The sequence below is a fragment of the Pectinophora gossypiella genome, chromosome 4 (genome assembly GCF_024362695.1).
Source record: "Pectinophora gossypiella chromosome 4, ilPecGoss1.1, whole genome shotgun sequence".
NCBI classification, from domain to species: Eukaryota; Metazoa; Arthropoda; class Insecta; order Lepidoptera; family Gelechiidae; genus Pectinophora; species Pectinophora gossypiella.
In genome coordinates this window covers 4,301,398-4,317,305 of record NC_065407.1, presented here as the reverse complement: position 1 = coordinate 4,317,305, position 15,908 = coordinate 4,301,398, and the positions used below count along the sequence as shown (strand labels likewise).

Genomic DNA, 15,908 nt, shown 5'->3' with positions numbered 1-15,908 from the left:
TCGGGCTCTCGTGGTTTACCACTGAATTCGAGTTTGAACTCATATTTGGGCATCCAGTTGATGGCGATAGGTTCACCCCCACAGTAATAACATATGGCTTAGACCTAACTGGCGAGGAGTGGACGTATGGGTACGTATGGGGATGCGTGAGGATACAAGCATAGCATCATGTTAATGTTTGAGTTTAGTTTCTACTTTTTATTATCATTTAAGTCAGTGTTGTGTGCGTCTATAATTGGCAGGCTTAAAGGAACTTTTCCTATGTGTATTTTATTTTATGTATTTGTGTGTGTAATGCTGTTGATGCATTATTATTCACCAGGTCCACGGCTTCAACACGCAAGGCGAGAACATCGCAGACAATGGCGGGCTCCGGGCCGCACTCAACGCGTATTCACTGTTCACACAGCGCCACCCCACGGCCAAACGCGACACTCTTCCCGGCTTACCACAGTACAAACCGGAACAACTTTTCTTCTTGGGTTTTGCCCAGGTATGAAGTCACTATAGATTTATTATTAATTAGACCCCAATGACAACTTTCTCGCAAATACCACCTCATCAATAATTAGTTTAGGAGCTACGCCCTTGTCGGTGTAGCATTCTCCATGCTACTTTTTGGGAAAAATAGGGCAGGGGTTTCCCTCTTGCCTTCCGCCCCGCAGTTATCTGTCTGACGCGAGTGGGATGGCGCCTAGAGAAAAAAAATACCATCTATCAAACAAAAGTAAGCTGGAGCTATGAGATGACATGGACAGACAGAGAGACATACAGACAAAGGGATGAAACTCACCTCACTGCGTAGTGTTGGGGGTTAATAAAAAATCCAAACCAAAATGCCAGTTTGGTGGTGTTTACTTCATATTCCCTATAATTGATTGAGGAGACATTTATGCCTATCAGTGGGATGTACACTATAGGTTGAGAATTAACTAATTTCAGTACTTAGAGGGGATCCTCTCGTACTCTGATGTCAAAGAATCAGGCTACGAAACTGCAAGAAATCGTTTTCCTCCTCCGACATGTAGTTCTGCCTCGCTATTTGAGTAGGTATAACATTACTTAAAACAACGGTGATCTAATATACTACTCGTATATTCTTAATGACTGTTTTTCTTCATTCTGCTTCATTTTAGTCATTCTGCCTGTAGGCATAAGCATTCCTCATCATCTTCCACTCTATCTCGCTTGAGCTTGACGCTGCCATGTTGATGCAGCAATTTTAGAACTCCCCTTTTTCTTTTCTCGTCTCTTGGGTATTTTTCCGAAAATGATTTGAATGAATAACTATGTATTTACAGATATGGTGTGGCAACTCTACAATAGGAGCTCTCAAGTCCAAAATGGTGGAAGGTGTCCACAGTCCAAACAAAATCCGAGTCATCGGCACACTCAGCAATTCAAAGGAGTTTGCTGATGCTTGGCAGTGTCCTAGAGGGACACCGATGAACCCAGAACACAAGTGTATACTGTGGTGATAATAGTTAAGAAAGCTGTGATGTTAGATATAAGTGAACCAAAGACATTTATACATACTAGGTTACCCAATGTTACCATCCTAGATGTAAGGTACAATTATATTTTATATGAGAAAAGAGATGCATATGTGCCTCGTAATGTCTCTTGTAACCGGTGAACAATAGTACAATTTTGTACAAAGTTTTTGTAAAGGATAAAGGGTTAACTGAGTGCCAGTTTGAGAACAAATTAAGTTAGTATAAGAAAAGGTGTGTAGCAAAAGAGTTATAATGAAACGAATATTAAGGCTTAAAGGCGTTTATGCATCTCTAAATCTGAGAACAAAATGAAAAAAAAAAAAACTATTTATTACAAAAATAAAATATACAAATTTACCCGAAAGGTTTTATTTTTTCCTTATATATTGGAACTTGTATACTGGTGCGGAAACCTTGGTGCCACGTTGCACTCGTTTAGGTTTCATTATTTTGGCGGATTTGTCTTGAAGATGACGCTTCAGTTCCATCTTCTGCTGAACTACAGTCAACTCTTTCTCGCGATCTATCCTTGTAGCTATTTCTTTGTATGTCTGCTCCTTTTTCTTATTCATTGATTTCATAGCCTAGAAAAGAGTTTTGTGCAAAGTATAGTAAATTGTTAATATATTAATAATAAGTTGGCTTTATACAGTACAAGACACTGTAAGAATCAGATTATTGCAAAATTGCAGGGAAGGCAATGATCATTGCAGTATTTGGTATCAAAAATTACTAAAAGTTGCCTTAAACTTGTGGAACTTCCCACTTAATTAGGGATTTGAAATATTATATATGTCGTACAATATTACTCCATACAAAAATATCATTATATGCGTGAGTGACCGAGACACAGAGTGGTATTAATAAACTAATCTCAGCTGAGACTGCCCAGTCAGTCAGACTGTCAAGACCATGCTCAAGTCCCTGTTTTTATATAAAAACTGTCATTTTGACACGATCTTGAGTGCAGTCTCGAAGCTGAGGTTAGTTTCTTAATACCACCCATAGCCCGGTAAGAATAAAGTAAGACCCCGAGGGGATGACGTCGCCCACGGCGCCCGATACGAATTGGTGCAGGGCGGAGAGTTACCGTACAATACATAGTATACAGTGTGTACTAGTGTCATCTTTATTATATCACAATATGTTACATACCTCTTCACTGATATCAGGCAATGTAATCTTGTTCAAATCGGATAGCCTTGGTCTATTAGACTTTCTTCCCAACAAAGATGGGTGTGTGTCTAATCTCTGGGCTAGGTCAAAGTCTTTCTCTTCCCCTTCATCCACGAAGAATACATGAGTGTTTGGAGTGGAGTCTGCAATCTCCGTCATATGGAGTTGTGACTGAAATTAGATTGAAAGGAAATTAATTACACAGATAAAAAGTTAACAAAAGATTTGATAAATGTCACTAATAACCGATTTGTTGTTTTGTCTGGTCTGAGCACCCTCAACAGTTTATTAATTTATTTATTTTGTCTGGTCTGAGCACCCTCAACAGTTTATTAATTTATTTATTTTTTCATTTACTAAGTAATTGTCTTATAACATGATCAGTGATCAGGATATGTAGTGCCATTTGGGGTCAATAACCCTGAATGTTGCGGTCATTAACCGCAACATTCAGGGTTATTGAATATGACCATGATATTTTTGCGATTGTGAGATTACATTAAATAATAATATTGTCTTCTCCTGTATTAAATAAGAGTAAACTGTTGGGGATATTATAAGTACAGTCCTACTATTTTTAAAAATTTTAAGGTTTGTTGATCCCGACAAATAGTTAAGACAAAAATCTATAAATAAATAATAATAAACAAAAAAACAATATAAATATAAAACATACAAATTCTTAAAATATTTCATGAAATAAAATAAATGTTTAATAAAAACTCAAATATTGTGTTTTGAGATTCATGATTTGGGAGGCATATTCATGTTAAGACAAATCTCGCAAATGGCACTAACTATTCTGAGCAATGGTCATGATAATTATATTGTAGAAATCTAGAATAAATTCAAATTTTACTTAAAGATTAACTCTTTTAGGGGATTAATCTAGTGATATTAAAATACATTTTTGAAACACACACATGGGATAATATCTAAAAAAAAAATTAGTAACACCTTAATGAAAGCAACCCATTAATGCCTGTCTTACACACCACTAAAAACTTTTACCTGTAATCTATTGATCCGTCGACTCTCAATAGTCCTTTTCATGTTAATGTACTTGATGTCTTGCGTCTGCATCAGTTTCACCTGTTCTGGAGTGTGTTCATCTTCTTTTTCCAATTCATGATGCACCTGAAATTACATGTCACAGGTTTGAGTTACAAGGCAAAACAGTATTTATAAACTTTTCGAGGTTATGTTTCTAAAATAATCAAGATGCAATGTCTTCTAGTAAGTACTTATGGTAAAATATCTGTGTGTACGATAAAAAAGCTGTGTATTTAATTAATTTATCTGAATTTTCATTCATTTTTGTATAGTAACTAGTAAATACACTATAAAGTAAGAATCGTTCTCACCCCATCTTTAACTCTAGAATTGACCATATGGAAGTAGAATTCATCAGGATTCTTATCCAATGTTCTTTTACGTAGTAATTTCAAAGTTTCTCCCTTCTCATGGTAATCATCTGCACGTTTTTTATAGTCTTTCTTCTTTTCTAGGAAACCCAAATGCTTTCTTGATTCTGGCTGATGTCTCTCCTTGTGAGTCTTTTGGTTAGCCTTAGCGGCTTTTTTCCACGAAGACATGATGATAAACTGCAATTATTACTATATTTTAAAAAGGAAAATATAAAAACAACACAACATAACCCTCGTGTGTGTGACGACGTTAAGACGTCATCGGGACTGTCAGTGCCAAAACTGACACTTTAGTGTTGCGCAGTAGTCATTTCACAGAATCGATCAGATGTATGTATGGTTTTGGCTTTTTAGCGGGAAACGGGAACGGGACAGTTGCTTTCTTCATTGAATAATCTAAATAATTAATACGAAGTGGTGTTTTGTGGTTAATGATCGCATTAAGTTAGTCGGAAGACATTCGTGAGTGTTATTACATTGGAGTATTCAATAAACAAAGTGTATCTGCCTATTTTCGCTTCGTGCTAGGAAGCCGCTTCATAGCTCAAAAGTTTATGCGGACTTTTGAGTTAATTCGTTTGGGGTTTGGAGTAGGAGTCTACTCCGAGGGTGGGGGCTTAGGTTTCATCATCATCATTCATCACCTTTCACCATTTCATTAATCATCAAGAAAAAAAATACGTCAGACATGGCTGTATGGGCATAGTTCCCTTTGCCTTACCCTTCGGGGAAAACCAAACCAAAAAAAAAAAAAAATGTATGGTTTTTGGCGGGCATTCGTAGCTAATGTATTGTGCGCCTATTTTGTGTTTCATGGGTTTTAAGTTGCTAGTTGAAAGTTTTGATTTCTTCAATATTTTTTATCGCTTTAGGAACGAAAGTACGATAATAAAATATGAATATTTTTTACACAAGCCATGAAACCTTAACCTTAATAAGATACGAATTTTTATGTTTTGAATTTTAGATAATCTCAAACTAATTCCTATTTAGTATATTTATTTGTTTATTTGTACACAATAGAACAGACAAAATCAGTATCTCTAAGAAAGAGATTTCTTCCAACTTACCTACGTGACGTGATAAGAAGATATGCAGTGTATAGATAGAAAATTTTATGAATATTATTTTATTTTTTATGTTTATTTGTATTAAATTGAGGCGAATATAATAACTAATTGAAATTATAATGGCAGAATTTCTGAATATCGATTTAAATCATCGATATCGATTATGGATATGGTATCGATAGTGTTTTTTTGTCTCGGGAGTATTTTCTATTGTATTCTATTATTATATCGCTAAAAATTAAAAAAAAAAACATGATAAGTAACCCTGTTCTACAACTGTTCCAGTTCGGAGAACGCGTGCGCGATTTATATCATTGTGTTACAGGTTCGAACGGTTCGAATCCCGGCTCGGGCTCTAAACCACTTAATTCGATTAAGATTTTGAATCTCTCGTCCGCGGTAGGTCCGTGTTTCTCTATGTTTTGAATTCATGTTTGGATCATACGTACACAATCGATACCACGTGGTTTCCCGGATTTGTGCCCGTAGGGTGCTGGCCCCTATTACCTACATGGTACTTAAACATAACTGGCGAGGAGTGGGTGTCTATGCTATATACCTCTGCCTACCCCTTCGGGGATACAGGCGTGATGATATGTTATGTAGTTGGTAAATATTCTATATAAAGTAAATACGTGGGTTTCGCTTAAAATTTTATCATTAGTGTCCTTTGTTACCTAGATAATGATTTAAACACATTATTACGTTTTTTATTGTCCTGTCTGATTTATAGTTTATTCCAATGGATCTGATTGATTTTATAAAGTGATTAAATAACCTGGTACCTACATAAGTTGTAGAAATAGATGAATCGTCTAGTATGTGAACCTTCATGTGTTAGAAAGAACGTTTACGAAAATGAAGAATTTTCATCCATTTTACGTAATTTTCTTTGTATCTCTAAGTTCATGTGATAATGTGTTACATAAAAACTTGGAACAATTGATGAGAAATGATTGTCACAGAAAGGAAATAAGCCGCTGTATCACAAAAATATTATCAACAACATTCACTATTCGCAAAAAATTTTTGAATGTAGATCTTGTGAATATTGACGACGATACCAGCAAAGAAATGAACGAATTAGATGGTTTTAAATTTTTATCCACCTCTCGTGTTTTTGATCGCGACACTACACCAAAAGATATTTATATCATCATAAATAATGACCTCAAAAATTTTGAAGAAAACTTGAGATTACTTAAAAATGACCTTTACTGGAACCCTAGAGGAGTATTCATAATTGTGTTGGAAGATACAGGAAAGATACATAAATTTGGTGAAATATTACTGAAGAATGATATTTTCAACGTCACTCTTATTATGCATAGTCACAAAGGATTTCATGAAATTTATGCTTTCAGTTCCGATATCGATGACTGCAACAGACCCCAGAATTTAGAGCTTATATCCTACTGTCCCTTCAGTGGAGATATTATTTATCCCAAACATAAGCCACAAAAGCTAACCAAGTGCCGTATAAAGATGGTTTCTCATAATTTCTGGCCTTATATGAGTATTAGTACGGATGTTGTAGGTTTTAGTGCCGAAGGTTATTTGCTAGATATTATAAATAAAAGTGAAGGTCTAGACGTTGAAATCGTGCCACACCATCAAGATGAAGACTTTGGCAAAGTTCTTGATAATTACACCTTCCTGGGGATGCTTCAGAAAATTCAAACATACGAAGTCGATGGTGCTATGGGTGGATACTATTTGAATGAGAATAGAAATCATTATTTTGATTATGTTTATCCTTTCATGATTGATCATGTAAGAGTGATTATCCGTGAAGCCCGGCAGCTAGAAACGTGGGAGGCGGTCTACGTGCAACTTACACTTCACACTATCTGCGTCATCATTTTCTTCTTCTTTATCTTCTGCATAGCAATCACATGGATGTCTATATTCCGAGGACATAGAAAAGACGTAATTCGAGAAGTTCTTATAGTTTATGGATATTTCTTTAGCAATATTGTCAAAACTCGCCTTGAGAACATTTTGTCAAAGAGAATTATGGTCATTAATTTACTATTATTTGTTTTTTTGGTGAGTTGCATAATTCAAGCTTCTGTTCTCAGTGTTACAACCCATCCGATTAAAGGTCCGCAGATTACTGAGACAAGTGATATGGGGGATGAATTCCAGCCCATTGTTTCACCGATATACGCGACAAAAATACCGAACAGAAATCCAAGGTTATGTCACACTGTAGTTGATTGTTTACGACGAGTGAAGTACGAAAAAAATATTCAATTGTATACCATAGCATCAGATGTTACATTTGAACATGTGACATGGAAAGTTTTGAATGAAGAAAAAGGGTTGATTAGGTTGTCTGATATTGCTTCGATGATGTTTCAGACCATATTGTTTCGGAGAGGCTCGCCATTTTTGCATGTGTTTGAAAAAGTTATTTGGGGCGTTCAGAACGGCGGTCTTTTAGATCACCACTTTAAGCTAATGCGATTTCGTTATAGGATTAGTGCTAATAACACTAGTAGTGATAACAAATATAAACGTATGTTAATAGTGCTTGATTTTGGCGATTTTAAGGAATCTTTTCTGATTTTGATGGGAGGGCAGGTATTGGCTATAATAGTTTTCATTTGCGAACTGATTACGGATGCAAGACATAAAATAAAAGAACGTGTAAGATCAAGTATTTTGTAATGTGGGCAATGTTTAGTGACTAATGTGATCAATCATGCTTGTACCCTATAACACTTACTCATACCTAATGTAAATAAACGTTATGAAGCACAGAATGGGTTTAATTTGGTTTAAAATACTACCCACCTTTAGGATATTAGCACGACGTTACTTATGAAGTTGTGCTGTCATTCTGTAGTCGACTGTTTACGACAAGTCTACCTGCCTTACCTGAGACCCACCCTGTTCCGGAAAGGGTTATGTTGGTACGAAGCGACTCAGGGTGATTCGATAGCAATAAGAGCTGAAACAGTTTTACGGTCTTCGTTTTCTACGTGTGAAATTGGTATTGAAGATATAGACGCGCTTAAATTCCGAGAAATTAATTTACTCTCAGATGAACGTACTAACGATGAGGAGCTCGGTGGCGCAGCGGTAAACGCGCTCGGTCTGCGATTGTTGAAGTTAAGCAACTTTCGCAAAGGCCGGTCATAGGATGTGTGACCACAAAAATAAAAAGTTTTCATCTCGAGCTCCTCCGTGCTTCGGAAGGCACGTTAAGCCGTTGGTCCCGGCTGCATTAGCAGTCGTTAATAACCATCAATCCGAACTGGGCCCGCGTGATGGTTTAAGGCCCGATCTCCCTATCCATCCATAGGGAAGGCCCGTGCCCCAGCAGTGGGGACGTTAATGGACGATGATGATGATGAACGTACCAAAGGTAAACCTGTACATAATGTGCCTAGTTTGAAAGGTGGTAAAAATCGCAGTCATTCACCTTAACATGGAGTAACCTGCCGTTTCATATCCCCTCATTTATCTCCTGTCGACGGCTGCGGGGGTGAATGAAGATTTGTCTCGCTCCATATATTCATGAGGTGATTTCTCACACCTGCCCGCAACTCACGCCTGTTACCCTTCGATACGCCTATTTATGTTAAGAGGCAGTACTACTTACCTTATATTTAGGTTCAATATACAGTAAGATGTGAATCCGCAGTGGAGCGAAAATGGTGTGGTATACTTATGAATACCGGATTATTAATATTGACCTGTTGAAAACTTTTAGTTCAATATTTGCATGTTGTAATTGTGGACAAATGTATGGTGGAAATAATAAATATTATAACGATAATGTATGTTCAAATTATAAAGCCTTTTGTAAGTGCCAAAGAGGACAATATACAACTCGACAAATAACACAATATACATAATAGAAGAAATAAATAAACGTTGATATTATGATGACATAAACAGCTGCGTGTTTTTGTTTTTTTTTTTTCAAAATTAGCAGAGGAATGCAGTCAGGACGTTAGGGTGATTGAATAATCGATACTAATATAATGAAAGTTTGTGAGTTTGTTTGTAGGAAGTAGGTAGTCTCTGGAACCACTGAACCGATGAAAATTCTTTCACCTGGAGAAAGTTGCATTATTCCTCAGTGCTATAGGCTATATTTGAAATTTTAAGCGGTCGAAGCCGCGCGCGGTTAGTTAGTAAATTATAAAGATTTTACGCTCATTATTTTACATAGATTACTCGTACGTAAGTGATTTTCTTTTTGATCATGGAGTTTATGGCTTTGTGCGGAACCCCAAAAAGGAGATCATAATAAATGTTAAATGTTACAATAGTCAAGTAGAAGATAATAAAGTATATAAGTAGGTAAGTAAATGTCAACAATATTACAAAACCAATAGGTAAAATTTAATACTATAAGAAATAAATGGGAGCTTTGGAAACCTTTTGGGAATACTTGATATTTTATTTACTCTCGATATTACCATTCGAATACGTAAAGTGGATATATTATTGGGATTTCAGAAATTCAGTTATAGGCACTCTCGAAGATAGGTCGCGAAAAAAGATGTAGGTAGTTACTTAAATCAAATATTGCTTATGTAGCGAACGCCATTTACAAAACTATTGTAATTAATTGTTTAATCAGTGGTGATGATATGGAAAATCCTGGCTCATTGCGTGATGGATGATAAGTGACTACTTATACGTGGCGTGATTAAATTATTCGAGACGGTAGATTGGTCACCATCCATTCCATCAAGTTATTATAATATGCATTTCGGTTCGTAATTGGAACGCACAAATGGATTTATGGAATGCTTTTAATAGATGATCCACTGTCGGAGCCCTAAAAGCTTTCTTATGATTTTATCACAGATCATATAATACTATTTTATTTATTCAATTACCAGTTTTGTTGGCTTTTATCGGGGACATTTTATAGTATGTTATTTAAAGTTGATTTATTAACGTATTCGTATTAAATTGATTGCTTTTGGGTAACGCGCCTCCATTTGCTGCAAAGTGCTGGCTATTGATCAGTTCCGTTTCTGTTTACGAAAGATCGACACAGAAATGAAAAATTTTAAGACTGTGTACATTTTCTCATACATCTCTATGAGCTTGTGTGCTGATGTGTTGTTTAATAACTTACAACCATCGTATAAATATGTAATAAGTGATTGTGTCTCGAAAATATTGTTATCCAAACTAGATGTTAATGAACGATACAAGGATGTAGTTCTTGTAAATATTGATGATAAGATGACCAAAGAACTTCATAAGTTACAAGGACTCAAATTTGACCATAGGTCGATATTGTGGGAAAATAACAGCTTTCATGTAGATGCGTATATTATCATGAACGAAGACTATAAAAGTCTTGAAGACAACATAAATTTGATTAGAAAAGATGGTTACTGGAATCCTCATGGCGAATTTATAATATTGATTGAGACTAAAGACCAACAAATGCATAATTTGACGAAACTATTGAGGCAAAATAACATGTTCGACGTTAGCATCATCTTACGAAGCCTTAAAGAAACATATGATGTGTATCGTTTTAACTCAGACCTTGACGCTTGCAATAGACCACAAACTCTAGAGCTTGTTTCGCACTGTCCTTTTGATGGAGATATCGAATTTACTAAACCTAAATTTAACAACTATCGAAAATGTAAAGTAAAAATTGTTACACATAGCTACTGGCCTTATATGAGTATTGACCAAGATGTTGCAGGACTAAGCGGCGAGGGATACTTGTTAAGCGTTGTAAGTGAAGCTGAAGGTTTGACATTTGATCTCATACAACATACTCCCGCTGAAGACTTTGGAAAAGTTATTGAAAATAACTTCACTTTCGTAGGCATGCTTAAGAGAATTGAAACAGGGGAAGTTGAGGGTGGAATTGGTGGATTTTTCATAAACGATAATAGAAACAAATATTTTGACTATATTTACCCTTACTCGGTGGACCATGTCAAGGTAGTTATACCTGAAGCCAAAATGCTTGAAACCTGGCAAGCTGTATACGTGCAGCTGACTGCCTCTACTCTTTTAGTAATTTCTTTCTTTTTCATTGTCTTTAGTTTTGCAGTCATTCGATTATCCATATTCCGAGGGTACAGGAAAGACATACAGCGCGAGCTTCTCATTGTTTACGGTTATTTCTTGAATAACACGTATCGAGTTTCTCTGACAGCCTCCTCCTCAAAGAGGCTTATAGTTATGAACATGCTTCTCTTTATATTTATATTGAATTGCGCCATTCAAGCAGCTGTTCTCAGTGTTACTACGAAGCAAATTAAAGATACTCAGATCAAAGACTTGGAGATAGCAATTTCAAATTTCCAACCTATTGTACATAAAAGACATGTGGATAAAGTGGAATATAAAACCCCATTGATATGCAACAGAACCATAGATTGTATGTTAGAGGTAAAAAGAAGAGAAGATATTAAATTATATACTCTAATAACAGACACTACTTTTGATCATCTGGTATGGAAATTAAAAGATGACAATAGTAATAAACTATATATAGTGTCCGAGTCTTTATTCACAATATTCCGAACAATAATTTTTCGACGAGGTTCTCGCATACTACCTGTTTTTGAAAAAGTGATTAGAAGATTAAATGGAGGAGGACTTATAAATCACCATTTCGAATTTATTAAATTCACTTCAAGGATTCGTTCCAAATTTCAATCGAATGACAAAGTGCACAACGTGGCTGAATATAAGCAAACGTTTATCATTCTGTTGATAGGACTGGGGGTATCTACTATAACTTTCGTGCTTGAAATTATTTTAAATCTTAACACATTCGCGCGAGCTTCCCAAATTATCCGTACTATACGCTAACACCCCAGTTTCTTCATACAAACCAGAAGAACGTTACGCCTTACAAAACGTAACGTCGTGAAACGTCATCGTGTAAAGACGTTGTTTAAAATTGAATCCTGTATTATGTTAGTATTTGACATTGAGGTTACAGCTACAAAACATCGCTTACTATTGATATTTAGTATGATACGAGTATACGTAACAACGTCAAAGTTGTGTTACAAAACATCGCTGAGTATCATATGAAGTACATAACAACTGCGACGTGTAATGACGTTGTGTGTGAGTGAGTCGTAATTAAGGTGTGAAAAAAATGATATCCAGTGGCGGAAAAGGTCTGAGATTTAGATATGTGGTGGTGCTATTGTCTCAGTGTCATATCTTAACTTTAGAATTCAACGTTTTTGAACGTTCTGCGTTTTAAGTGACATTTTATTTCGACGTGATGCAACGATGATCCATATTATAGATTGACTTTCCACGCGTGTTTCTTGAGATGAATTCGTTTAGTGACGTACAGTCGTCATGTGTTTGCAGTGGTGTGTCTCTCGTGATCTATGATTGCTGTTTTGGTGATGCAGAATCTACTTATAAATAAATAAATATATGTCACAAACTAAATGTCATGTTTCATTTACTCCATCTATATTGCTTATTACGACAAAAAATCTACGAAAAAGCCTCTGATTGGAAGCCCTTTAAATTTAAGGCGTGTTAGTTTTGAATTTCAAAAGCCCAATTAACAAAGTTCAATTAGTCACATTGCAGTCAGTCAAGATAACCTGGAACGTCATTTTTGACTCTAGGTACTCATCTACTGAGCCAGTATAAACCCACTGCTGGGTTATAAGCCTCCTCTCTTTCGCTCCATTCATTCATTCTAGATCCTTTGTGTGTTTGCGACTCATCACCATTAAAATAATTATTTTATTCGTCATGTCTGTTTCTTTCTTATTCCTACGTGTCATTAAATCTTCTTACTATACCAAGTATTTTATTTGTCTCCCGGTCTACCATATCAATTGTTCACTCAGTTTGTAAACTCATTCAGCGGAATTGAATTTGTTCGGCACAATGCACGGCTTAGGCTTTGCCTATTTACCGTCTAATGGCTAGGCAAATAAGTTTACCGTCGGCGTCAATTTACTTTGACGGCTAAGCTTCCTTTGGTAAATTAACTGTGGGTATAGCAGCAGCTTAATGCAAAGTATCAAATCAAATCGAATACATTTACAGCACAGGGGAGTTAAAAAGGCCAATCGAAGCAATTCATCAAATAAAGCAATCTTGCAATAATATTATTTGTTGCATACACCAGTAAGTGCGCAATGCAAACAAATGTCAAATAGCAATATTGTTTTTTTTAGATGAATTGCTTTGATGTGACCTTTTTAACCCCGCAGAACTTAATTTTAACAATTAGACAATACATGATTGCAGTACAACTTGAGAGGCTATTGCTCTAGAGCAATTTCCAGGCAACCACTACCAGGAAACAAACATTCATTCAATGGTTTTGGAAATAAAGAAAGATACGCTTTTTTGTTTAAAAAATCACCATTACTTACATTATTTACATCTGTGCAATGTGTTAGCGCGGAAATCCTAGGTCTATGGTTTGATGCAATTTCAATTAATGTCCAGTCAAATTTGTCATCATCATCATCATCATCATAGACCTTGCCTATAAAGCTCAAAACTTATAAAAGAAAACTCTTAAAAACGCTTAAGTTTGTCAATAAAAAACGACGAGCCTATTCCTCTAGCTATAGAGGAGGCCAATCAGCTCGTGATCATAACAGCAACAGCATAACGCCTTTATCCCCGAAGGGGTAGACAAAGGTGTATAGTATATACACCCACTCCTTGCCAGCCATGTTTAAGTCCCATGTAATAAGGGGCGAGAAAGAGCCTATGTCTGGAAACCTCGTAATATCATTATTATCTGTTATCCAAACGTGAATTGAAACTCATAAAGTTGTAAAGTGATCGACATATCTTACATACTCTTTGTTATTTTATACCGTAAAACATTTCCAACCTCAGCCTAAAAAAAAGAATGCATATGAATGTCGTTTTGATAGGTTTTGCTACCAGTGACGTAATGTAGATAGAAAGGGAAAATATAACAAATTTCTCCGGTAATAAAGGCCCAGGTGTGCACGAAGTGGAATCAATCAGTTCCGTGATCCTGCCATGATTGTGCGGGAGTGCACATGTGCCAATTTTCTTTCATTTGCGACATTCTAGCAATGACTCGAATATATATTTGCCGCTGTAATATTTGTTCGACTTCACATTTATTATGTGTGTACGTTTCAACCAATTTTGGGCAGAGACAGAACAAAACACAAAACGATCCTGTTTTGCCAGAACACATCTTTCGTTCATGTGTGTACAACTTGTTTTGTTTGTTGTGTGCAATAAAGTATATTTGTATTTGTTTATTTGTATCTGTGTTTGTGTGTTTGTTTTGTTTTTGTATTTTGTGAAATGGCAAACATTTGCTTACTATTATTTTGGAAATTCTATTTGATCGTAAGTATTTTAATACGCAATCACTATCGGTTTATCGTTAAAAAAATACGTAAAAAGAGAAGGCACTTTCAAAAAATATATTTTTGATGCTACTTATTGCGAAATTTTCTTAACCTCAAATATCTCATATATAAACCGATATGAAACGGAGTTATATATTTATCAATATCTACCCAGACACACAATATGTATAAGTAAGTAAGTATGTATATAAAAACAACTTTATCTACTTTTGATTTGAAGTTAATTTTAGGTTTTTTTATGGTTTGATGTATGTACCTTTGCTCAACCTCAAAGGCATCGACTAACTGAATATTGATTGACCTGGACACGACTAACACACATGACTGCTAGCAATTAAGTAATACACGTTCGACATCTACTTCATACTAACATAACAAGGTACTTGGTGGTTTAAAGGGTGGTGGTTACATACACATGAATCTGCCAGGTAAGTCTGTTCCATCTTAAGGTGGATACTATTAAAACAACGAGGTTCGTGTGACAGCGATTTATTAACAATCTTTGTGTTACTTAAATATGATCAGAGGCACAATAATACGTTCACAATAAATGATATTTGCAGATTACAGTTTCAGATTAATTATTAATTACTAATATAAATTTGGATTCGTTACAGTATTAACGTTCACCAGACAAACATGTTAACCGGAAAGAAGGAAAAGAAGAGATGACAGATGTCAATCGAATCACGAGTGAATAGACAAAATGTTGCCATATAGAATAAGTGTTTATGAGAATAGTTACATCTAATTCAATACTTCCCCTCTATTTCTCAAAGAAACACGTCTTTACACAATTCAGAAAATATAGGACACTACATACTATATGACTCTACATAACATGCATTATAATGATATGAGTGACTCTATCATCATATAAAGTCTCATACATTACAACAGAATATTAGTTCACTCTACATTGCACAATATTAAAAGAGAAAGATATACAATACTCAAATACAGCAAATAGAATAGACCAACAATATTCATGCATTACATACAAATGTTCATAGCATTTATGAATTGTTTATGTTTCACACTGTTTAGAGGTTTGGTTAACACATCAGCAATCATCTTATCTGTCGGCATGTACTGTACAGAAATCATGTTATCTTTAACAAGTTCTTTAACATAGTGGTATCTTAAATCTATATGCTTCGATCGTTTATGACAATATTCCTTAAGCTTTAATAATTTCTGTGCACTTTGATTATCATTATAAACAATTACATCAATAATATGTTTTAACATAATCTCAGATAAGAAGTTTTTAATAAAGCTTATGTCTTTACAAACGTCACTGATTGCTAGATACTCAGCTTCTGTACTAGAAAGTGCTGTACACCGTTGCTTACGTGATTCCCAGTGCACTACATT

At 35.4% G+C, this 15,908-nt stretch overlaps 3 protein-coding genes across 4 annotated transcripts in view; 2 read left to right on the top strand and 1 right to left on the bottom strand.

Annotated features, from left to right (window-relative positions):
- Positions 1-1,853, top strand: part of LOC126366227 (neprilysin-4-like) — a 93,397-nt gene extending 91,544 nt beyond the window's left edge. Inside the window, exons 16-17 of the mRNA XM_050009269.1 lie at positions 323-493; positions 1,302-1,853. Coding sequence (XP_049865226.1) covers positions 323-493; positions 1,302-1,478 — 348 coding nt within the window. The 3' untranslated portion in view covers positions 1,479-1,853. The remainder of the gene's footprint in view (positions 1-322; positions 494-1,301) is intronic.
- Positions 533-4,355, bottom strand: LOC126366331 (probable U3 small nucleolar RNA-associated protein 11). 2 transcript variants are annotated; one of them, XM_050009444.1, is made up of 5 exons: positions 4,037-4,355; positions 3,684-3,809; positions 2,652-2,843; positions 1,855-2,080; positions 533-694 (listed from the first exon to the last, which is right to left on the bottom strand). In XM_050009444.1, exons 1-4 carry the CDS (start codon positions 4,265-4,267, stop codon positions 1,865-1,867), a joined length of 765 nt encoding a protein of 254 aa, XP_049865401.1. In that variant the 5' UTR covers positions 4,268-4,355; the 3' UTR covers positions 533-694; positions 1,855-1,864. The 2 variants fall into 2 exon arrangements, with proteins under 2 accessions (XP_049865401.1, XP_049865402.1); XM_050009445.1 differs by lacking the exon at positions 533-694 and having other exon boundaries at positions 1,850-2,080.
- A 3,892-nt stretch (positions 4,356-8,247) lies between these two features.
- Positions 8,248-15,908, top strand: part of LOC126366244 (solute carrier family 22 member 3-like) — a 402,182-nt gene continuing 394,521 nt past the window's right edge. Inside the window, exon 1 of the mRNA XM_050009299.1 lies at positions 8,248-8,285. The gene's annotated coding sequence lies outside the window, so the exon portion shown is untranslated. The remainder of the gene's footprint in view (positions 8,286-15,908) is intronic.